The 25,081-nt window shown below is 36.1% G+C and overlaps 1 protein-coding gene across 5 annotated transcripts; it reads right to left on the bottom strand.

The window, feature by feature from the left end:
- Positions 1–16: 16 nt before the first annotated feature.
- Positions 17–24,158, bottom strand: itpkca (inositol-trisphosphate 3-kinase Ca). Of its 5 annotated transcripts, XM_067375646.1 has the most exons (14): positions 11,175–11,369; positions 10,133–10,246; positions 9,792–9,912; positions 8,222–8,616; positions 8,047–8,147; positions 7,832–7,944; positions 7,149–7,432; positions 6,127–6,654; positions 5,539–5,701; positions 5,244–5,385; positions 4,905–5,045; positions 2,428–2,548; positions 2,245–2,326; positions 17–2,140 (listed from the first exon to the last, which is right to left on the bottom strand). In XM_067375646.1, the coding sequence occupies exons 4-14, from the start codon at positions 8,317–8,319 to the stop codon at positions 1,997–1,999; spliced, it is 1,917 nt and encodes a 638-aa protein (XP_067231747.1). In that variant the 5' UTR covers positions 8,320–8,616; positions 9,792–9,912; positions 10,133–10,246; positions 11,175–11,369; the 3' UTR covers positions 17–1,996. The 5 variants fall into 5 exon arrangements, with proteins under 5 accessions (XP_067231747.1, XP_067231746.1, XP_067231748.1 ...); XM_067375645.1 differs by lacking the exon at positions 10,133–10,246 and having other exon boundaries at positions 10,247–11,369; XM_067375647.1 differs by lacking the exon at positions 10,133–10,246.
- Between the last annotated feature and the right edge of the window lie 923 nt (positions 24,159–25,081).

The following is a 25,081-nucleotide window of genomic DNA, read 5'->3' as shown; positions in this document are numbered from 1 at the left end:
TACTGAGAATATGTGCTGGAAAGGTCTAAGAAAGGCAAGCCAAACTGACTACTGGTCTTCAAACAACTGCGTTTTATAGTTCAATACTGCTTTAATCACTGTTGTGATTAAACAATTGCATCTCAGGCATTTTAAAATAACTTATTTATTGTGTTAAGTATATTTTTATTGTTCTAATGTTTCTAACCATCACAGAGCATATTTACATTTTCAGTGTTTTTATATACGTTTTTCAGCATTTTTCATTGTGACTTTACATTGTTTGATAAAACATATCCTGACTTTTATTACTTATTTATAATAGATGGCAATTGTTAAGTATCTATCTTTGTATATATATTTATATATTTATTATAATGTTTTATCTTAAGCTGTTTTATAGCTTTTTTTACAGCCTTAACCTAATTATTCACTAAGAAGCCTTAGGGGAGCTGTACTGTTTCCCAAGAGAGTTACCAACCTTATGAAAGTTGTTCTGGTTTGTAGATACTGTGCTGTTATTAAACTTTGACTGAGTTCAGTTTGTTTGGCTTTTCGTTTTTTTTCAAACTCCAGAAGAACTGGAACGCTGTCACTTAAAAGTACATATCCTCTGTCCCTTAATGTGTTTGTTCATTAAAGATTCTGGCTAACAGAGTTTTAAAAGTAATGCACTACAATGTTGCATTACTCCTTAAAAAAGTAACTGCGTTACATTACTTTTGCTTTACTTTTTCTCATCCGGGCTGGGCTGTTTCTATTTATAACAACAAAAAGTTCTATTTTTGGGAAATGTAAAGGCCCTTTTACACCAAAAGTGAAATGAATAAGCTTCAGGCTGAAGATAAAGCAAATTCACGCCTGTACAGTAGAGGATGCAGCTAAAAAAAAAAAAACAAGCCTTTCAGCTGTGCTGCCATTCTGGATTACAAAAGAATAGGATGCAGGAGAAGTAGTAAATGAGCAAATGTATGCTCACATTTAGTCTAGAACTACAATAACCATCATGTTTACCCATGATGCCTCTGCAATTACTTTCAATTTCTCTCAACATGGTGACAGGAGAGCTGTCAGTCAATACACGGGGAAACAAAGTAACTTGCATTACTTATTTGAAAAAGTAACTCCAATATTTTGTTGTAAATTTAAAAGTAATGCGTTACTTTATTAGTTACTTGAAAAAGTAATCTGATTACCTAACTCAATTTACTTGTAAAGCGTTGCCGCCAACACTGCTGGCTAATTTCATTAAGCTTTCAGTTACAGGATTTCTGCAGGTCTTAAAAAGGTCTTATAAAGTCTTCATTCGCCCTTACACAAATTAAGGCTTTAAAAAAGTCTTGAATCAGAGAAGAAAGTCTTAAATTTCATAAAGTTATGGCATTAAAATGTTGCATCTATTGCAAAAAAAATGTGTATCTTCCTACTTTTCCAATACAAATATTGAAACATCTTTGATACATTTACTTGAGATGCAAAAAAAGTGAGTTTATGCTTAAAACAAGAACTACTTATAGTCGTTTTGTATCTCCAGACCAGTAAATGCATCTTGATTTAAGAATATTCAGACAATTGCACTGGAAAAAAAGACAAAAATCCTGAGCAAGAATGTCACTTTCTTGCAGTGTGATCAGAAGATACAGTAAAAGTATGTCCATATTCTAGTGGTTGAGAGCAGAGGTCAATTAAAAAGTAAAGGATATCGGTTGGAAGTTGTATTTTCAAACTGTAGAAGTGTTGCTAATACAACTAATTGTTTTTTTTTTCTCCATTGACATTTCGAGAACATATTGACTTATTGTGTTCCCTTCAATCTATTCCTTACATTTTCTTTACTTGGTCTTAAAAAGGTATTGAAAAAGTCTTACATTTACATTCATAAAACCTTCAGTTACTAGTGGTTCCATTTAATACATTTTAACATTTTAAATTCATTCTGCAGATTTTATCTCCTAAATCGGGAAGAAAAAAAAGTCTGCCTCTATGCAGATTTGTAGTCTTTGCTTCCATCCCTGCATTACTCCTCCCCTCCAGGTGTGTTTAAAATGTTGCTGATTTTGTGTAGTTGTGCAACTGCACAGAAGGACTCTTCTCTCAGATGCTGGTTGCTAATACGAAGCTTCAACACTTCAGCCAGAAGAGCCACCTTGTCTCTCTTCTCCTAATTCAGAGGACAGAGGAACAAATTGTGCCCATGAGCGGGTTTGTCCTCTATGAGGGCACGTAGTTCACCTTTCTCATTTATTAACCGCTAATGAGTCTCACCTTTAGAAGATCACTACTCAGTCGCCTAAGCATCCCTTCCAGGTGAGAGAGTTGGTCGGGAAAGTCAATGAATACGTCACTGCTAAAAATAACAATGCAAGTCAATTAATAGTCATGCAGTGTATTATTCAAAGAAAGAATTACACATCAGTAGCCGTTTTAAAATTAAGATTAAAAACTTACTCCGTATCTTCTCCACTGCAATAAGCACTGGAATGGTGGATCTTGTAGCTTCCACGGGATGGTGTGTCTGGCCTGCTTGGTACAGGACTCACTTCTGACAAAAAGGTTGCCATCCTTTGTGCTGTAAAAATATTGTAACCATAGAGTCATTTTAATGCTATGACTACTATTAATAATGTGCCCTCATAATCTTTAATCAAACTAACTTCCCCTCCATCTTGCAATGAAATATCATCACTTCTCTGATGACATATTTACTGGTACAGGACAACCTGTCACTCACATGGGATCACAGTAATAGGGTGCAACAATTGGCTTTCAGAAGTAAAAAAATCCTCCATTCATTTTCTCCTTAAAGGGATAGTTCACCCAAAAATGAAAATTTGATGTTTATCTGCTTACCCCCAGCGCATCCAAGATGTAAGTGACTTTGTTTCTTCAGTAGAACACAAATGATGATTTTTAACTCCAACCGTTGCCGTCTGTCAGTCAAATAATACGAGTGGATGGGAACTTCTACTGTAAGAGTAAATAAAACTTTCATAGACAAATCCAAATTAAACCCTGCGGCTCGTGACGACACATTGATGTCCTAAGACACAAAACGAACAGTATTTATATCATTTTTTAACTATAATACACCACTATGTCCAACTGCATTCAGCATTCACTTAGTGAGGTCTGATCGCGTCAGTAATGGCAGTAATGTCTCGCCCATATACTTCAATGAGTGCGAGACATCACTGCCGTTGTCAGAGCGCGATCAGACCTCACTAACGAATGCTGAACGCAGTTGGACATAATGGTGTATTAGAGGTAAAAAATTATATAAATACTGTTCGGTTTCTCACACAAACCGATCGTTTCGTGTCTTAGGACATCAATGTGTCGTCACGAGCCGCAGGGTTTAATTTGGATTTGTCTATGCGAGTTTTATTTACTCTTATAGTAGAGGTTCCCATCCACTCGCATTATTTGGCTGACAGACGGCAAAGGTTGGAGTTAAAAATCATCATTTGTGTTCTAGTGAAGAAACAAAGTCACCTACATCTTGGATGCGCTGGGGTAAGCAGATAAACATCAAATTTTCATTTTTGGGTGAACTATCCCTTTAAGGAAATTGATTTTGAACAATAACTTATAAACATTTAAAGACAGAGCTACTGTGAGCTACAAGGTTGTTAATCCATGACATCTGCTGAAGCTGTCAGCTCACATCATTTCAGCTTATTTTTAAAATAATGGTGTTTAACAGTAGAATTCCAGGTGAAAAACTACATTACCCATGATGCAGCACTAAAAAGCAACACTAGCTCTGCCCACTCCCATGAAGTACTGCAAATGACATAGTAGATCTCTCTACATTCTCAAAATGCTTAAAATGTTTGTGTACATATGTATGTATGTATGTATGTATGTATGTATGTATGTATGTATGTATGTATGTATGTATGTATATATATTATATATATATATATATATATATATATATATATATATATATATATATATATATATATATTATATATATATATATATATATATATATATATATATATATATATATTTATGCATATTTTGCAATAAACTTAAAACTTACTGATTTTATACATACAATCAATATTTGTAAATGAGTAGTTTTAAATTTCGCCATCATTTATAATTTGATTATGTTGTTCGCAATGCTTCAAAGGATTGTAGTTCTTTCCCCTCACTAAAAAATGTTAATGTATAGTCTTGTACTTTTGTTTTTTGATTTTTTGCTTCAAATCAAAGTTTATAGTGTTGTTATTCACCTCTTAGCTGATTGGCTTGGTTCAACTCTTTAATGAAGGCTATGGGAAAAATTAATGAAAAAAATACCTCCAGAACCAGTGCTGCTGAAAAAGGGGGCAGGCGCTGTTGCACTCTATAGTAAACAACAACAATCCAACCATCCAGTCAGTTCCCGATGGACAAAATCAAGTCCCGCCCTAAATTTTTTTTCTTGCTCGAGGAGCCGTTTCACTCAGATATACGTCACAATAGGGAAGACTATTGCAACTTCCGTTTAATGTCGACTATAAATGATTAATTTAACGGATTTGTTCAAAAACACAAATCCATTCAGGAACAAAACAACTAAACCGTTATTTTATGAGTGAATCATTGACTCATTGTTTAAAAATTCTGATTCATTCAGGAACAAAAACCACCATTTCCTGCTTGGAGAACCTTTATTCTGCTTCATTTTTAACCATTTTCGTTAAAAAAAATAACATCTGAATATAAATATCACTTGAAGGAAACTTACTTCATACATCCACTATTGGCACTCAAAAAAGTGAGAAAAGCTCTAGCATTATTTGTTTGCACATGACACATGATTTGATATTTTTTATCTAATGCAATGGCATTTATACATTTGTAAGTGTCAAAACTCAAAAATGTTGGGGGCCACTGTATGTTACTGTATTCATTTATTCTTTGATACTTACTCTCATACTCTTGAGCTGCTTGAACTAGACTATTCCAGTCAAGATCATAGGCCATGCTTGGCAGGGGCATGAGATCAGGATCAGGATGTTGGTCTCTGTCCCATACGTCTGATTCAGCCTGCTCAGGCAATTCCCCACATTCTAGGAAAAGACAACCATGTGAGTGCTATTGAATAAAAATAAAATATAAAAATCCTCCATAATCTCTTCAAGACAAGGTAATACTAGTTGAAGAGCAATTGATAAAACCATCAATATATATGTAAACCGGAACAGTAAAATAAATATTATTTTTATTATTACAATGAAGTTATGCCTCATAGAAGGAATAACTCTTGCCTGTTTGATGTGTTTGCAGGTGGAGATGGACGGGTGTGGGCGTGGGAGTTTCCGGGTATGATTGCTGAGCAGGACTAAATAACGACGGACCTGACATTTGCAAACTGCTGCAAAGCCCTGCCTCTTTTTGTTGAGGTGATGACTAGAAAGAGACAGTAAACACATTGCAACATGGCAACACTGCTCAACATACCAATACTCAGCAGAACAATACCTGCTTTTTCCACATTATTGTACTAGGCTGTCAGGTTGTTTAGGGTCATACTGCTGAATGTGAGCCCAATACATCACGTACCGAATCACCCTGAGCGCAGTCCTCTGTGTCGTCCATCACAATGAGTTTTTTCAAGTCCTCCACCATTGTGCTCTTGCGAGCGGGCCGCGGGGAACATGCTGCTCGCAGTGATGCGATCACTCGAGGCTGACCAAACACATTCTTTGAGTTCACATCCACCTGACTGAAAAACATATGTTAAGCCACCAAAAAAATGAACTACTAACAAAATTCAGATACTGTAATTATTTTTTAAGTTTGTGGGTAACACTTTACAATAAGGTTATCATTAGTCGATGAATTAGGTTCAATAAACATTTTTACAGCATTTATTTATTATTTTATAATTTTACCTGTATATATTAAATCTTCTGTATAACATCTAAAAAAAAAACTGATAACATCTAAAAAAAAAAAAAGACAATCTGATCACTGAATGCTGCAATTGACAAGCAAAATCAAGAACTTATTGTAAAGCATTACTGCTTATAGTAGCAACAATTTAAAGTACATTTTTAATTGCTACACTACTATACAATACTATTAGCTATTGTTATGATAATGGTACATTAAAAATAAAAAGTATATCCCATAAATATATCTTCTTACCTTTTTATATGGTTGTGGTCGCCGTTTCTGACACCACCGGTTTCTCTATGCAGTGTGTAGTGTATCTTCTTCTGTTTTGGGCTGCAGTCTGGTTGGGTCTGGCTGACTTGTAGTTGACAGGACCGGTCAGGGTCACCTTGAGATGGTTTGATGCCAGTGTCAACACCCACATGACTCGCTTTTTCTAGTTTTGGACAAAACATTGCGGGCTGGTCTGCTCTAGACTGTCGTTCAGGGAAGAGATGTAGTGTGTTAATAGAAATATAATCCGGGGTAGAAGTATCCTCAGTGAATGTCAGTCTCTGCCTCCATGGAAGTTGGTCATTTCTGGGAGGTTTTATATTGGGTTCCTGCAGATTGAACCAACTGTAGTCCTGGTTCTTGATGAGATGGTCCTCTCTTAGCTGGAGTTGGCTGAAGTGCTCCTTGCCATGTTGATTGGATGTTGGTGAAGATACCACAGCTCTCATCAAAGGAGGCTTTTTCACCACGGAGGTTTTAACCTCTTGCGGTTTGGAACACAAAGGGCTGGTAGAAATAAAACACAAAGACCACAGACACAAACATATTGTAGACACATAAAAGCAAAGAATTAGGTAAGCGGTGCATGCATTGCAAAAGGACTGCAAGCATAAAGAAAAAGCCATTTTAAAAATATAAAATTCCATTTCGAATGTCCTTTTTTTGCTCTGACATTGTTAATTTACAGCAAATCAGAACTCCATTGACGGATGGTGACTGGAAGGTATAGATTGAATTTAGGGTCAGGGAACAACTCTATACAATGTGGTGGGAATGTCCCACTTTTTACAGACTGTCCCACCCCTCCCCGTGGGATCCCATGGGTAGGAGGGGAAGGAGGGGTCTGGAGGTGCAAGAATATTACAAGTATTGAATCGCATAGATGTTTCCTGGATGAAAACTCATTGTGAGCCATCATAGAAAGTCATACTGGTTTAATCTCACATTTTTTCATAAAACGTTATACAATCTTTAATTTTGACATGATATATGCATCTCACCTGGGTTTGAGAACAGCAGTTTTAGAGCATGGAAGAGGCAATGTGAGAGAGCGGAACTCCTTCAAGTTGTTTGTGGATGAAGACTTTTTTGTGGACTGCGCAGCTTCCCAGTGCTTTGATCGTTGGATTTTTGGACTGTAGAAGCCCGGCTGTGTCAGCGGGTGCTGCTTACGACTGTTCCTGGGGGACTCAGCAATGTTCTTGGCATCTTTACCATTCAACCACAAGTCATTAGCGTAGGGTGAAAAAGCACTTGATTCTCTATTTGGCTGGAGAAAATGTGCCTACAAAACAAAAAGAAGATTTGTTTACGATATATTGCCATCAAGAGTCAAAAAGCAATGGTAAACAGTAACACAGTAGTTTCTCTCACCCATTTTTCAAGTAGGCTAACTTTACTTTACAACATTATAATTTTTGGGGAATTTTTACTTCATAAAACATATTCGACTTACTACTACACTGCATTTCAGAGATTTCCGTACCTTTGTTTATTCTGAAATTCAACACCCAACCGATCCACAAATTGCATGATTTATTTGTGAATTTGACTGATCCAAAACAACTCAGTTCTAACCATCAGTAGACTACAGTAGACATTAAAACCTTATCCATTTAAATAGATAATATGAGAAGAGGCTGGAGTACAAAATGAAATGAAATGAAATGGAAATGAAACTCACTCTTGGCAAGCTGTTGTAAGACACTTTCTGCTGGTCCTGCAGACCCTCCCTCTGGCCTCTTCTTTCCCTGCCAAGCAATGAGCGAGTGGCTGTTACCATATGCCATTCTCCTTCTGAAATATATGATGAAATTGCAGAGGCAAATTGCACTTAGTGAAATGAAATACTGACTGAATGTTATCACTAATAAAAGCACACAGAACCTGCTATCAGACCTGTATTGTTTTTAGATCTGGAGGGGTTTAATCTTGTGAACTCCACTTGCTCATTTGTAGGCCAATCTAAGCTGTCTTGCATGGGTGAACAATCATAGGAACTGAAAAAGATGAAGTGATTTTCACCAGGTCAAAGTATAATGATTATCAAATATTGTAAAAGATTACATCTCACCTTACGAGGCTGGTATGTCTGAACTCAGAACTGAAGTGTAGAGGTGGTGTTTGTGGAGGAGTTGTAGCACAATCCAAGTCCCAGAACAATGCAGCCATGTTCCTGGATTCCAAGTTATTATCCAAGATATATGCAGCATCCAAGATGATTTCCAAACATAAGAATTTTCATTTAAGAAACCCTTCCTGAAGTCATCAGAAATGTGTTATAGATCGGGAGGACCAAATGATGGTACAGACTGCTCCAATTCAACTGAGCTAGCAGGGAAAGCAGGGAAAGAACTGTGTGGGCTCTTCAGCAGCTGAATGGAACAGAGGATGGGATTGTGTTGCCTGGTCTGTTGACTGTTAGGACTGTGCTTGTTTGCTCCAGGCAACATGATGCTGCTGTGTACACTGCAATAAATTAAGAATAGAAGTTTAACATTCAGTATGTGGCTTCTAGTATATTAGCTACAAATCCTACTGAAAACATGTATGTAAATGAATGTTTTTGTCCACAAATTCAAGTTGCAGCAAAATGTCAACAAACAAAATACTAACAAATTTTGAATCCATCAATTCTCAAAACCACTTATCCTATGTGGGGTCACAGGGATGCTGGAGGCTTTGAAATTCATATTAATAATAATAAATATTTAAAATAGTTATGTCTGAAAAACAAACTACAATTTAAAAATGTTGTATAGCAGTGTTTCACTACTGGTTTCTAGACTTTTGAACCTCACTGTATTTGTTGAGCGTCTTTTTTTTTTTTTTTTTTTTTTCCAATAAACTAATTTACGTTTTATCATATTTGCATTAATAATAAATATATGTGTTAGCAGGAACCATCAGAGTCCATGCAGCATTAGGTCATGTAGATGATTCAATAATACAATTGCCATGTACTGTCTTTTAGAGTATTAACTAAATTTAGTACATACTTGGTCGCCGTGATTTTGCCAAGATATGCATTCTAAATTTAGTTAGGAAACAAAGCCTAAACTACTTTGTGAAATCGCGTTCACCGTAGTGACTCATGTAGTTACCTTGTAGCTTGTACATGTATGCATATTTGCTGCTGCAGACCAAGAAAGCATGAAGATATCCCAATACGATCAGTGTTGGGGTAACGCATTACAAGTAACGCAAGTAATCAGATTACTTTTTTCAAGTAACTAGTAAAGTACGCATTACTTTTAGATTTACAACAAAATATCAAAAAGTAACAAGTTACTTAGTTTTCCCATTAAGAGGCTGACATCTCTCCTGTCCCCATGTTGAGAGAAATCAGGAGTAAAGTTGCTCTTCCTTAAGCATGAGGCTTATTCATTTCACTTTGGTGTGAAAGGGTCTTTACATTTGCCAAAAATAGAACTTTTTTGTTGTTGTTGTTGTTGTTAAAAACCAAACAAGCAAGCCCAGGTAAGAACAAGTAAGGCAAAAGTAATGCATTACTTTACATAAAAAGTAACACAATTAGTTTCTTTTTTATGGAAGAACTGCAATATTGTAACGCATTACTTTTAAAAGCATCTTTCCCCAACACTGAAAAAGAGTGTGTTGCATCTCTATTTAGAGTAATTCACCTGCATCTACGGTTTCTGCTCCAAGATTGCCAAAACTCCTCTCTTTTACAACAGTCAGATGGTAAACATCAACATGAAAGGATGGTACATAACATTCTTAGCATAGGAACAGAACAGATCTCTAAAAGAGAGCATAAAATTATGTATTAGTTGGGGGTTGGACGTTCATTGGCTCATTTCACAGGCGAGTCAAAATTTAATAGATAAAAGTACCAAAAGAACAACATTCAAAATATATATTAGCATAAAATTAAATACAGAATATATAATGTAAAAAAACCTACTATATTAATTTTTTTTAATAAGTTTATATATATTTTTTGTTTAAATCTTATACGCACCAATGTGAGTCATCAGATAAAAGCTTTTGTAAGGTTTTGAAAGATGAGGGGGGGGGGGACATTACATCATGTTTATGTTTATTGTGCTGACATTCAAACACTTTACAAAATTACCTGGCATGAAAAAAAGAAAGAAAAAAATAGATTCTATAATTATTAATCACAGCAACCCAGAAACCAGAACTGCAAAAACAACACAGACAAAATAACAAAGCTCCCAACATAATGATCACAAATCATGTAATTATTATGTACTTATTATACAGTACAAAACCTCAATAATGTGAGATCAAATTAACAGTGCAAACAGTGAATTTGTGCATAAATAGTACTGGCTCAAATATCCCAGCCACCATTCTCATGTTGAATTGGCAGTCATCTATTTGATATTGACAGAGACCGTTTAGCTGCTTACAGAGTGACATACTGTATTCCTCTTTTGCAGCTCATGCGTGCATGCAAAAAAAAAAACAAAAAACAACAACAACAACAAAAAAAACACAGGAATGTGAAACATAACATTAGTTTAAACTTACTGTGCTTAATGTGAATTAAAATAGTGCTTTATCAAGACAGAATGCAAAACACCTTTCCCACGTTTACATTACTTTGGGAGCTATGCAATGTTATTAAAACAGTACTGAGAACAATGCATAAGAGGTCTTTGTTGTTTTGTGATTCGATTTAGCTTCAGTTTATCTGACTGTTAGTAGTGTGCACTTCGATTCAGTTCATCCCCATCCAAATTAGAGCCATTTGGTCACAAATGTAAAATAAAACGAAGGAAAAATATCTGACAACTATAACAGACAGACTATGGTGGTTGATTAGTATTTAAAAGCACTTCACACCTTTCAAAACAACATGGGTGTAATGATTTTCATCTGCAGGGTTAATGTTCCTAAAACTAAGCTAATCTTTTACTCACCAACCCGTAAGAGCAAACTGCTTAAATAAAACAAAACAAATAATCTATTTACAGTGTAAAAATACATACAGCGGTTCCAAAGTAGTGAAAATGACTAAATAGTGAGGGGCTTACAACATCAGCAGGTAAATTCACAGGCTTAGATGTTCATCAGTAGGACTTGCATTAAATGTTGAGGCCAGTCAGTCCATTCAATCATTTCATTCTCTCCAACCTTCACCTATTCTCCACGTAGAAAAAAAAACATAGAGGGCAATTAGGCAGTCTGTGCAGAAAATGACAATTCCAAAGATCCACAATGCCCTTCATTTTTCTGGAAGCATGTTGGTCAGAATGTCAATAAAATTGTCCAGGCCCCAGAGGTACCCATCCTCTCTGTTGCCCTCCACCCACGGGCTGCGATGGTCCAGGGTGAGAGGGGGCGTCATGGGCACAGTCTTTCCAAAGTCTATCATCCAGATTCCAGCCTTACCAGTGAGGTCATGGACAAATAACAAGGAGCTGCCCACCACCTACAGAAAAACACAGCAAAACCATCCTTATTAGAGCCTGTATTTTACATCAGCTATGGAATGAAGAAGAACAAAACGAAGATGCATCTCACCTCATGTGCTTTGAAGAAATCTGATTTTTCCAGCACGGCTCGTAGTTCCTTCAACCGTTGGTGGTAGCTTCTCTGTGAACAGAGGAGCCTATCAATTAACTTGTTTACATAATAGTTTACAAATGGATTAATGGTTAAAAAGGCAGTTCCTCCAGGCAGAGAAACCATTATTTTAACCAAACAACAATTATTAATAAAAACTAGATTCAAAATGTTTAAAAGCAAGCAGTAAAGAGGATAAAATACAATATTTCATTTTTATGTATATGCACACATATAATATTTTTACATTTACCTGCTTATATTTTGCCAAAATAGTTTCAACATGAAAAAAAAAGTGCATTTTATTCAAAAGAAATGCCTAGTTTGCCTTCATAATTATAATTATTAACAAAAAACTACATATATATATATATATATATATATATATATATATATATATATATATATATATATATATATATATATATATACATATATATACATACACATATATACATACACATACACATATACACATACACATACACATACACATACACATACACACACATACACATATACATACACATACACATATACACATACACATACACATACATATATACACATATACACACATACATATATACACACATACACATATACACACATACACACAAGACTAAGTTTAATATAACATCTGTTTTACTTAAACATGAAAGGTTTATAACTTATACACATTTTTCAGTTTTACTCAAATTAGGGTGATGCAAAAATGAGTACACCCCACAACAAAAACTGCTACATCTAATACTTTGTATGGCTTTCATGATTTTTAATGAGGGCACCAAGACTTCTAGGCATGGAATGAACAAGTTGGCGACATTTTCCCACATCTACCTTTTCCATTCTTCAAGAATGACCTCTTTTAGAGACTGGATGCTGGATGGAGAGTGATGCTCAACTTGTCACTTCAGAATTCCTCATAGGTGTTCGATTAAAGACTATAGAATAACACAAGACGTGTCACTCGTATTGTTTTGAATGGGAGAAAGTGTAACGCGCAATATGCCGGAATAAGTCCCGCCTTCTAAATAAGAGCCAATCGCCGACTGGTAAAGTCACGTGTCACTTCATCGGCCGTTAGCAGTGTTGCAAACTTAGCGACTTTGTCGCTAGATTTAGCGACTTTTCAGACCCCTTTAGCGACTATTTTTCAAAAAAGCGCCTAGCGACAAATCTAGCGACTTTTTAGACAAACCTCAGTAACTTTTCAAATGTCACCAGCACTGTCCTGTGAGCGTGAGATCTTGCTTTCCCGCTGCCGTCACACCTCTCTCAGCATCTACTCTGTTTATTGGATGAGAGAAGCAGCAGCACGAGTGCACGCTGACAGACGTGAATGAGCGAGCTACACACGAGCACACAGTGTTGCACGGACCAAACACTATTTGTGATCCTTTGTTTTATAATTAAAGAATTTAGTTTGATGGTTTTGATTTTCATTTTTCTTGCGTGCTTATCACTTATATTACTCACTATTACAGAGCCTTAGTTCAATTTACAAATATATAAAAATGTCATTCATTATATCATACTCGTTCTGTTGCCGGACAAAAAAATAAACATTTATATAGGCTATATATATATATAGGAAACGAGAACAGCTTTATTTGACATTCGGCTATATTATATTATATTATGTTGTATTAAAATACAGTATGTGAGCACGGTCTGCGCATGCGCATTAGCTTGATCCAGCCTGAAAAACACTTTTTTTTTTGTCATGGTTCGAGCATTTAGAAACTAAATTTATGAGTCAGTTGTTGTTAGATTTCATTTGTGATTTCAAATTTGAAATTTAATCGTAAGGTTGGCGAACAGTTTTGGAGAATTTAACCCTTTCGACCGTGAGTTTAAAATATTGTAACGTTAACTGTCCCCCCAGAGTGAGTTTTTTTAAGGTGACCGTTATTTTAGAACGTTCGCCTTTAATGTTTCCATAGCGACGCGTCTTGCGTGTCACGAGCGCTGAATGCAACAACAATAACACTGTATGACAGATAGATCACTATTATTTAGTTTTTCCTTTTTTATTTAAAATATTCGCAAAATTGCTTACCATGTCATCAACTATCTGATATTCCGATTCTCAAATATGTGTAAGTGAGTGTGCTTTGTCGTTTTAAAACCTTTATAAACGAGCTTTATCTTGATCTATAATGCGAGATGGGCGCCACCATCTTAGTTTGCGCTGCAGTTCACAGAATCCTGTCAGTCGGATTTACAGCAAGTTAATTCATCTTTTTTTTCCGAAATATATGCAAGTAAGTGGCTGGTGAACTGGAAGAATAATAGAGTAAACTTTATAGTTACTTAGGCCCATTATGTGTGTCTGATATGAATAAATGTCGCCAAATTATATTTGTTATTGCTGCTTCCACTGATGTCAGACATCAATGTGTAAATTATAAACGCTTAATGTATTGTTTTAATGGTGCTTATGCATATTTAAATGTCTGAAACCTTAAAATAAACATTATGTGCCTGAAAACACTGCATAGCTGTGATATATGACAAGAGCTGCGCGCGTCCGTCTTGTAGCCAGAGCGCGAAAGCAGTTTGAATCGGGCAGTTATGTGACGTCGCTGAACGTTCGAAATCCCATATGTGGTACCGTACGCCCAGGGGCACTGAAATAAAAATCCCATATGTGGGACCGTACCGCTCAAAGGGTTAATGTTTCCCCATTCAAATATTGCATGATGCCCAGGATGCCCGAGAGGCGTTTCAAAGATGGCCGCCGAGTGAAATGACTTGTCTTAAAGGGACTTTGGTTCAGATCAGGAGCCAATGAATCACTTTCACCCTGTTCCTTTTCAGAAATCCAACAGTGGCCTTAGATGTGTGTTAAGGATCATCGTCATGTTGGAAAAGTGCACAACGACCAAGGGCACGGAGTGATGGTCATCTCTTTAGAGTAGTACATCTCTGAATTCATGATGCCATCAATGAAATGCAGCTCCCTGACACCAGCAGCACTTATGCAGCCCCACATAAGGACACTGCCACCACCATGTTTCACTGTAGAGAACATGCATTTGTCTTTGTATTCCTCACCTTTGCGACGCCATACAGTTTTGAAGCCATCAGTTCCAAAAACATTTATCTTGTTCTCATCACTCCAGAGTATAGTGTCTTAGTAATCTTCATCTTTGTCAGCATGGGCCCTGGCAAACTCTAGATGGGCTTTTTTGTGCCTGTGCTTTAGGAGAGGCTTCTTTCATGGACGGCACCCATGCATGCCATTCCTCTGCAGTGTACACCGTATTCTGTCACGGGAAATAGTCACCCCAGTTTGGCTTTCTACTTCTTTAGATAACTGCAGTGAACTTGCATGCTGATTTTCTTCAACCCTTCTCATCAGAAGACGCTCCTGTCGAGATGTTAACTTCTGTGGACGACCTGGACATCTCTGTGAGATGGTTGCAGTTCCTTCTTTTTTACATTTTTGTAACACTTTTGCTACAGTATTCTGACTGATAAGTAAAGCTTTGCTGATCTTGTAGCCTTCACCTTTCTGGTGTAAAGAAATTATTTTGTGATATTTCTCTTCCATGTGGTGCCATTGCTGACAGCATGAAATGGGAAGGGGTTTTAACCATAGACTGTAAAAAAAGATGGACGTCGCTTCCTTCCATTGTATTGAACTGAAGCCAAAATGGGCTGATGAATGGGCGCTGACACGTTACGCAATACGTCAAAAAAAAAAAAAGTTTGGAGCCTGGGCATGCGCAGAAGGAATCGTCAGTTGAGCCGGAGGCGGAGTCGCGATATCAAACTTCCGCCCAGACGACTGCGTCATCATTCTAGTATTTTAAATAGACTATAAAAATTATACACAATTTAAAAGTCTACCTATAAAATAATAGGCTATTCTGTTTCTAGAGCAATAATATTTTTGAAACAAATTCAGTAGATAAAATCAATATAATATGCCACTAGGAACAACTCTAAATCGTCAGAAACGTTCCTGCCATTTTAAATCAAGTTCAACTAACGTTACAGGAAATCGATTGCTGTAATTAGAGTAAGCTATCATTAGTTTTGTCCTGCTAATTATTATTTTATACCCATAAAAATAATAAGTAACTGCCAGATAACGATCACCTGCTTTTTCCCGACATGGTTAACATTAGGTGTGTTATCTTAACTAATAACATTTATTAATTAGCTTATAACGCCCACATTTGATGTTACAGAAAAAAAGTTCAGTGATCCGTCAGATCCTGTAGGTCGGTTAGTACAGTTTACTGCTGAACAACTCATTTTGTTGGTGTTAATGACAAAGAAATCGAAAATTAGCAGTTAGTTAATACATCTTCAATCTCCCCTCGAAGCTCCGACAGTCCTCAGACAACCTGTCAATCAACTTCGAATCATGACGACACGCCCCGTTTTTATAGAATCAAATTGCTAGCTAAAATCTAAATCATCACAAAAACGAACAATTGAATATATATCAGTGTGATAACAACTACCTTAAATGACCAAAACCATCTTTCAGAAAGTTTTATTTGAAGCAGAATTTATTTTTAAGTTTTCACTGAAGTCTCATTTGACTGCATTGAGAGGGCGGGGTTTATGACCTGTACTGCATCCAGCCTCCAGGGGGCGATCAAAGAGCCCGTGGCTACACTTTTCAGAACGTATGAGACACACCCGGTTTTAACACCCTTTTATAGTCAACTGTCTGCCGGACTCCTGTGTAATGAATAATTAGACTCACCTGTGGTTGAATTCTTGTTAAACTAGACATTTGTGGTCTAAAATTTAGCTTTGCTCCAGAGACTTTCAGTGGGGTGTACTCATTTTTGCATCACCCTAATTTGAATAAAACTGAAAATTTTGTTCTCCAAGTTATATTATTAACCTTACTTTCATGTTATAAGTTAAACAGATGTTATATAAAACTTAGTCTTGTCAACATTTTGGAAATTGTTTTTGTGTTCATTGAAATATTGTTTAAAATGTTACTTTTCAAAGGGGGTGTACTCATTTACACAACTTAAAAAACTGACTTGATTTTCACAAGTAAACAAATTTGCGACAGCTGAATGTAACATTTCTAACAAGCCAAACATATCAGTCTCTGAATAACATACAATTAATTTAAGCCACTTCATTCCTAAAAATAAGTATAATAAATATAACGCAAGTATAAATTTGTTCTTCACTTGAGAACTGAGTGAAATACTTTACACTGCATGCTAAAGATAATAAACGCCAATCCAATAGAAAACCTTCACTAGATTTGTGAACATCGTTCAACATGTGTTGGTTTTGATTGACATTTTTTATGCACAAATGACGCATTCTGATTCAGACATTCATTATTTAAATATTTTCAATTTTCTATTTTTGACTGATCTTTTTTCCTCAATTTTAGATTAACATGAGTGACCTTGAGAGGAGTCCCTGTAGTCGTCCAATTTGACTCATATGCTGATGTGATAATATATATTATAAAATTGACAGGTGATTTTTATAAAATGTAGTTTGATTACAAAGATGACACTTTTTTAAAATTATTTGCTACATTTTATTATCCCTTCAATTACAGATTTTGACTCCTATATATTTGATATACTGCCCAGACCTAACACAAAATTGTGCTGATAGAGAACGTGTATTAACTATTAAATTTACAATACTGATAAATTAATACATAATATTGAATACATTGTAAATATTTGATATACTGCAAACAAATTAACAAATTCATACCAAGATTAGCATGTTGTTGTCCACAAAGTCCTCCAGGGCTTGGATCACCTCATCTTTGTACTTTGTTCTCTTGAAGTTAGTGTTGCAAGTGCCATCCGATTTCTGAAGACAGATCAAACTGGTCAAAACATTATACTCAAGGCCAAAACAAAACTTAGTCATCGAAAGAAAAACTTAGCATTTTCAGTTTGGTTTGAATTGTTTATTGACCTCTGTATAAATTCAGAGGGGTCCTGATTCATATCTACCTTGATGCCCTCGATGCGAAAGCCCAGTGTGGCCGTTGAGCTGAGGGTTTCTCTCCACTGCATGTATCTGGTTTTGAGTACTGCCTGCCTGGCCCGCTCCTCCGCACTGGGGGCGTCCGGGTCCACTGCGATCATTTTTTCATACATGTCTTTGCGTGGCTGAGGACACTCCCGGGCTTTCTTCAACTCTTCCTCCAGGTACGTTCTAAAAGCATGTATACCAGTCAACATTACAACAGGAATAATTATTTAGTATGGAAACACTGTCATTTGTATTTGAGAACTGTATTTCCATTATGCCAGTTCTCAGAGATGCTGACTGACAGTGATCATATTTCCTCCTCTATTGTTTGGATATCACCATCTACTGTTTTGTAATCTTAGCTTCAGATGGCACACCCATGGACAACCCAAAATCCCTATACATAAGCAAGCAATAAGGTACGAGAGGCTGTGCTGTATCGTGAATAAGTCACGGCTGAAGGGCGTTGTTTTAGGCGCAAAAGTGGTGACCAAATGTGGAAGCTTTCCTTTGGCTGAAATATCAAAAATAAATAAATAAATAATAATAGTAATTTAATAACCTAAGAACACGCCCACATGAAGAGCATAAAGTGTTTTATTGCCTAATTACCCAAACTTCATGTCTGGATTCAGTTTGCGGCTTAATGAAAACGTTAATTTTGATTTCGATTAAAAATATATATATATAATTTCAGGGCATCACTATTAATTTCCCAATGCAGTCATTCTATCCATAAATCCTCCATTTAAAAAAGATATGTTGACTTTGGTTGGTCACTTCGCATGCTGGTCAGATTGTCTCTTCCTGTTTAGGTGAAGGTTATTTTCTAGAATATGCTGTACCAAATTTATCAGTTCTGCAAGGAATATGTACTTTTATATGTGCTGAAAAAGCACAACATCCTCACCGGCTTCCCATTTTGCAGTCCATGATGCAGGGAGAGTCGAAGTCAGCAAGCAGGTCGTCCATGAGGTTGTAATCCTGCTCGTCACACTGAGTCACGCCATAGTATCCAGGAACGAAGGGCCGCAGCGAGTCGCTCATGAGCTGCAGAAAACACTGCTGCTCGCACTCGCAGTACTTCTTCAGAAGCCTTCCATCACTGCCCATCTGAAAGTTTCCTGGAGAACCAAACAAAAACATGCAGATGTCAGATAAAAAGGGAATCTCCCAACACAGCAATAAAAAAACCATTAGCTTTACAGTATATTCAAATCCACACGATCATAAACAATAATAAAAATCAAGGCTCAAACATCAAAGTTCTATACGTGCTATCAGGTGATCCAAGTGCAATTTTAGGAAATTAATCATGTAAATTCAATCAAGAGCCTTCAGCCATTAACAACAGCCAATAACATTGGCAAAAATATCATAAAGATGAACAAGCAAACCTGCATGGCCGACCACCTGCACCCAAGGAGAGCGCTTTTTCACCGCCACTGGAGGGGAAGACCAGTTCACCATATTCTTTGACTTCTTCCACTGATCAGTCTTTGAATGAAAAATATGACAGATAGAAACAAACAAACACATAAATGAGACTGACTCGTCAGCTAACACCTTACAACTTCGGCTGCACAGTACGCAATGGTTTTGTAGAAGTTGGTAGAGACTTTATTCGTCTTCTCTTTTTCTTACATAGTGAGCCGCACAGGGGCACTGAGTGCATTCATTCGACCTCAGACTCCAACGTGCAACTCACTCTCCACCATTAACCATAGGTCGAGTTTTTCCCCATGTGGCAAATCATTGACGACAATCTCGGGCTAAACAAAGTCATCAAGCAATACCAAGAGGCTGTGATTAAGAAATAGCTAATCTTAGAAGGATGGTAATGAAACATTTACAGACGGCACTTGTTTTGCTGCCAGTTAAATTGGAGGAGCCAGCCACTCACATACATGACAGAGCCAACAAGAATAGCATATTTTCTTTTCAACTTGAATACATGCATGTCAATGATTAATTTCAAATAAATTGAGGTCAAAAGCATTATTTTTTTAAATATCATGACTTAATATTTCATAAATGCCATTAAGTTCTTGTGGAACTTAATGGCATTTTAAAACCCACACTGTATGTCACAAAATGGCATTTTAAAACCCACACCGTATGTCACACAAAAAAAAAAATAAAAAAATCATCTGTTACTTTAAGACGGTAGTTTTTAATCTGTTAGATGACATGGACGACCAAATATGATAATTCTTGGACTGTATAAATTTTCATATATAAATACACAATTTATACTGTGAATAAAGATTAATATTATAAATACGAGGAAATTATTGTAGAAAATGTTTAGTTTCTATTATATACACTACAATTTACTGCTGCTGTTGGTTATTGCTACTGTTATGTTATGTATTATTGATTATATCTTTATTTTAATACAGTGTATTATTTATTTTTACATACATTTATTTAAATTTTAGTTATTAATTATTTTCACACTGCTTCTCTCTTCTTTTCTTTCTTTTTTGAAAACCTTTGCTTTAAGAAACTTATTGACCTTGACACAGTCCTGAGGATATCATTTCCTGCTTTATCTTTTTCCCCCTGCATGTTGGTCACACAATTTTTTATGTGGCAGACAAAATTATTAAAAATAAAAAATATATAATAATAATAAGAAGAATACTTATTATTATTATTATTATTATTATCATTATTAACATTAAATGTTTTTTATTATGATTCCAGGACAGTTGTTTACTCTGACATCACCTTGACATCATGCCCCACCAAAAATATATGAATGAATATAAAATGAATTTTAAAGCAAACATTAAAAACATGCCCATCATACAAGAGGTGTATTTAAGTCAATGCATGTGTAAAAAAACAAAACAAAAAAAAAAAACAAGGAAAATCCCAGACACTATCAACTTGCAAAACAGTAGGGATGTGCAATGATTAATCACGATTAATCGTTTGCAAAATAAAAGTCTGTGTTTATGTAATATTTGTGTGTGTTCTGTGTATAATAATTATGTATATATAAATACAGACACATATATGTATATATTTAAGACAAATGTTAGATTTATATATAAAATATTTATATTTATATGTAATATAATATATAAATATAAATAATATATTTATTTAAACATGCATAAATTTCTTAAATTTATACATGTACGTGTGTGTTTATATAAGCATAATTATTATACACAGAACACACATTACGTAAACACAGACTTCTATTTTGCAAACGATTAATCGCGATTAATCGTTGCACATCCCAACAAAACAGTAAAAGAAGTTCTTTATTGGCAACGTTTCGATTGTAAGGTCTTCATCAGGTGAAGATCTTACGATCAAAACATGGCCAATAAAGAACTTCTTTTACTGTTTTGCAAGTTGATAGTGTCCGGGATTTTCCTTGTTTTTTTCGTATTTTGACTACACCAGTCTTTTTTCCTATGCACCCATCTATGACCTACAGGTGTGCAACGCCAATTGATAATAGTCAATGCATGTGTGAAATGCATTTTTGATGTATTTTTAATAAATATAACATCTGGACACAATAAAAATCAATGTCACATCATTGACCCTTAAGTATTTAGTTCTGCTGCTCACCCACACCTCTTCCCGACTGACTTGATGTGTTGATTCCTTTCTCTCTGCCGTTTTGACGTTGTCAGAAAATCCTCTACAAGATCCCTTGTGTACCTTTGAGCTGACGTGCCACAAACCTTTCAATCCTACTGTATACAAGACCCTACGTCGCTGTAACATTACTGTATGCAATGAGAAAATATTTCTATCATGCTCAACTATCCTTCAAGCGTCAGCCTTCTGAATGAAGCCAATTAACCTGTACAGTTCTTTAGTCTCCAAGCTCAATCACTCACTCACTCTTGGCTAGCGGAAAACCAGTCAGACGAGAATGACATTCTCCAGAACAAAGTGAGAGAGGCCCACCACACAGAGCTGGAGGTGCATCATTTGTTGACCTTATAAGTTCAGTTTCAATAGAGGCCTGACTCACTATTATGAGTTTCTCAATGGGCCACTTTCCGCCTCATGATCCATAAAAAACAAATCCCATTCAATAACATCATCAAAAGGATCAGCAGTACAAATCCTACAACAGAACAATACAGATTATATTTAAACACCTTTATGGTTGCAATGATGAATATTCCATGTTGACTTTATAACATGTCACGGAGTCTACATGTGACTCACTGTTATGATCATAATAATGATGGCTGCTTTATCCTCACTTGAATACCTTCTTAAGAGACATTTATACTACTCAAATTAACTTCTTTAAAAGGCTCTGAGTTGAATATCATCACAACATAAACATTTTAAAAAAGTAATACGTGTGGAATTTTTCCCTCCATTTACAACCATGATCTCATGACCCGAAGCCCATTACGTTAATCAGTTATCATGAGGATTACTCAACAACTGCATATTTTGATCTGCAGCATACACCTGTGTGCACTAATATTCAATGCGTCTGCACTTGAAAAGCTACCATGTAAATATCACTTAATACATTTATTTCTTCAAAAACACTTCACAATAACATTGAATTTGTTAACATTAGCTTACTTCATTTATTACGAAATAACAGCGAAAAACACTTCTTAAGCATTTATTTATCTAAAATGTTTGTTTCAACATTTGCTAATATATTATTTAAATTAAAAGTTGCATCTGTAAATAGTATTTAATGAACATGAACTAATAAAAGTTTAGTAATTAACGTTAAAAAGGAGATTCATTACGGTAACAAAATGTGTTGCTCATTGTTAATAATAAATCACAAAAAGTACCATGGTACTACCATGTTTTGCAGTTGTATCATGATAGCAGAAAAGTACAGTACAGTATCTAGTTTCAAGTACTCCATTGTTCCTTGTAGCATGTTACTACTTTCAATGAACTATGAAGTAGCCATTCAGACTTAACATTAACTACTCAGATAAAAATATTAATAATAGCAATATACAGTATATACACACACTAGTGTCATGTGAATAGGTACAAGCATCTAATAAAATTTTACTCACAAGTCTAAGTACCGAGCAAATAAGTAATAAAAAATATATTTGAGCTGAAGTAAAAAGTATACACATTTATTTGTACAAAAGTAAACACTTTTCTTAGCTTTTTGAAACTGACTTGACAAGAGACAGATTTTCTCACATTAGTATTTTTAATGCAAAATGTAAAGAAACTGGTCAACAAATCAATTTTCTCACTGACAATGGGAAAATTATGACATGTTTATTTTTTGGTGACCTATTCTAAATGCTGGCTTATCAATATAAACTCACATAAATCCAATGGCTGTTTGTAAAAGGAAAGTTACCAAAGTTAATGTAAACATGAGTGATTGGCTTGTCAGTCACATTAGGATAAAGAAAATTACTATTTTTATTCTTAAGTCAATAAGTTCTTATCTATTTTTATTCTTATCAGTAAGTCCTGATGACAATGTACTTTGTACTTTAAAGTTTACATGAAATTGTAATTAAGTCTTATTTTTTCCTAGCAGCCTACAACAAGTAGGCCTATTCGTACTCTACTGAAGTACAACTTGCAAAAATAATACACAAGTATAGTTATTAAGTACTCAAATATTTTACACCTCTGCCAGTAGCAAGTGAATATTTTGTTTATTAGGATAGTACTGACTATATCCAAGGAATAAGTAGTACTAACATATATAAAATGAATAGTGTTAAACGGATTCTTACCGTGAGCGGTTCACCTGGAGACTGGTTATAGTCACCGTAACCCATTAAATCCTCTTCGCATTCCTCAAAAGACGAAGCTGGCGAGAGGCCGGTTGAGGACGAGTTGGAGAGCTTTCTCAGCGCCAGGGACGAGGCGGGGGAGCCGCTGAGCCCGCTGTCCGAGCAGATGGACTCCTCGTCGGGGTGATGAGAGCCTGAGCAGGGTCCGCGGGGGCTCTGGTCACACTCGGTGACACACGGCGCGCAGGTTACAACCAACTCTGGAACAGCAACACGAGCGTGTCTGGAGAGCTGCTCCATGGGCTCCTCTGGGGGGCTGTGGTGGACCTCACCCATACCCGCGCATGGTGCCGGGGTATCGGGCGTTTTAGTCATCACGCTGCTTCTGATCTACAAGATCATTGAGGTTGTTGATGGGTTTATCCAGATTAGGGCCAAACCCAACGCGTAACCTGCTCGCGCTGGGCACTGCCGCACCTTGCGTGTGACGCGTCGCGCAGCTGCAGAATAAAAGCAATATTGGGCCACTATCAACGTTAAGTAGCCGAGATCACATCATTTTAGACTATGGAAATTAAAATAATAATAATAACCTGAAAGATTTAAAGAACCCACATGCGTTAACGTACAAACAACGTTGATGCGTGTTCAGCGATAGCGTCAAAAGTATTATTTATTTGCTCAATGCTCAGCCATCAAAGCGTCGCGTTAACAGACTGCAGCTTTGCCCCGCCCTCTTATCTTTAAAGCAACAGAGCCAAAAATGAACAGGTCCATTACTTCAGATTTATAGCGCCACCTACCCTGTGGTAGCTAATGTCCTTTAATACTTGAGTACAGGATGAAGCAGTTTGTTTCTGATCAAATAAAAATTAACAGAAGAGAAGACATATTTGCAGTGGAATAAAGTACTTAAAGGCACAGTTCACTCAAACTTTTTAGGATATTAAAGGGTTTTCACACAAAAATGAAAATAATCTCATTTATTACTCACCCTCATGCCGTTCCACACCCGTAAGACCTTCATTCATCTTCGGAACACAAATTAAGATATTTTATTTGAAATCCGATGGCTCCGTGAGGCCTTCATAGAGAGTAATGTCACTTCCTCTGTCAAGATCCATAAAGGTACTAAAAACGCATCTAAATCAGTTTATGTGAGTACAGTTGTTCAATATTAATATTATAAACCGACGAGAATATTTGTGGTGCGCCGAAAAAAACAAACAAAAACGACTTATTTAGTGATGACCGATTTCAAAACACTGCTTCAGGAACTGATTTAGATGTGTTTTTAGTACCTTTATGGATCTTGACAGAGGAAGTGACATTACTCCATATGAAGGCCTCACGGAGCCATCGGATTTGAACTAAAATATCTTAATTTGTGTTCCGAAGATTAATGAAGGATGGAATGGCATGAGGGTGAGTAATTAATGACAGAATTTTCATTTTTGGGTGAACTAACCCTTTAAATCCGATGGCTCAGTGAGTCACTGATTCGATTCGCAAAGCTCCGAAGCAGTGTTTTGAAATCGGCCCATCACTATATTGTTGATAAGTCATTATTTAGTTTTTTTGGTGCACAAAAAGTACCTTTATGGATCTTGAGAGAGGAAATGTCATTGCTGTGAATGCAGGCCTCA

The sequence above is a fragment of the Chanodichthys erythropterus genome, chromosome 22, assembly GCF_024489055.1.
Source record: "Chanodichthys erythropterus isolate Z2021 chromosome 22, ASM2448905v1, whole genome shotgun sequence".
In the NCBI taxonomy this organism is placed as follows: Eukaryota; Metazoa; Chordata; class Actinopteri; order Cypriniformes; family Xenocyprididae; genus Chanodichthys; species Chanodichthys erythropterus.
The sequence above is the reverse complement of the archived record's forward strand: the minus strand, read 5'-3'. Positions and strand labels throughout refer to the sequence as shown.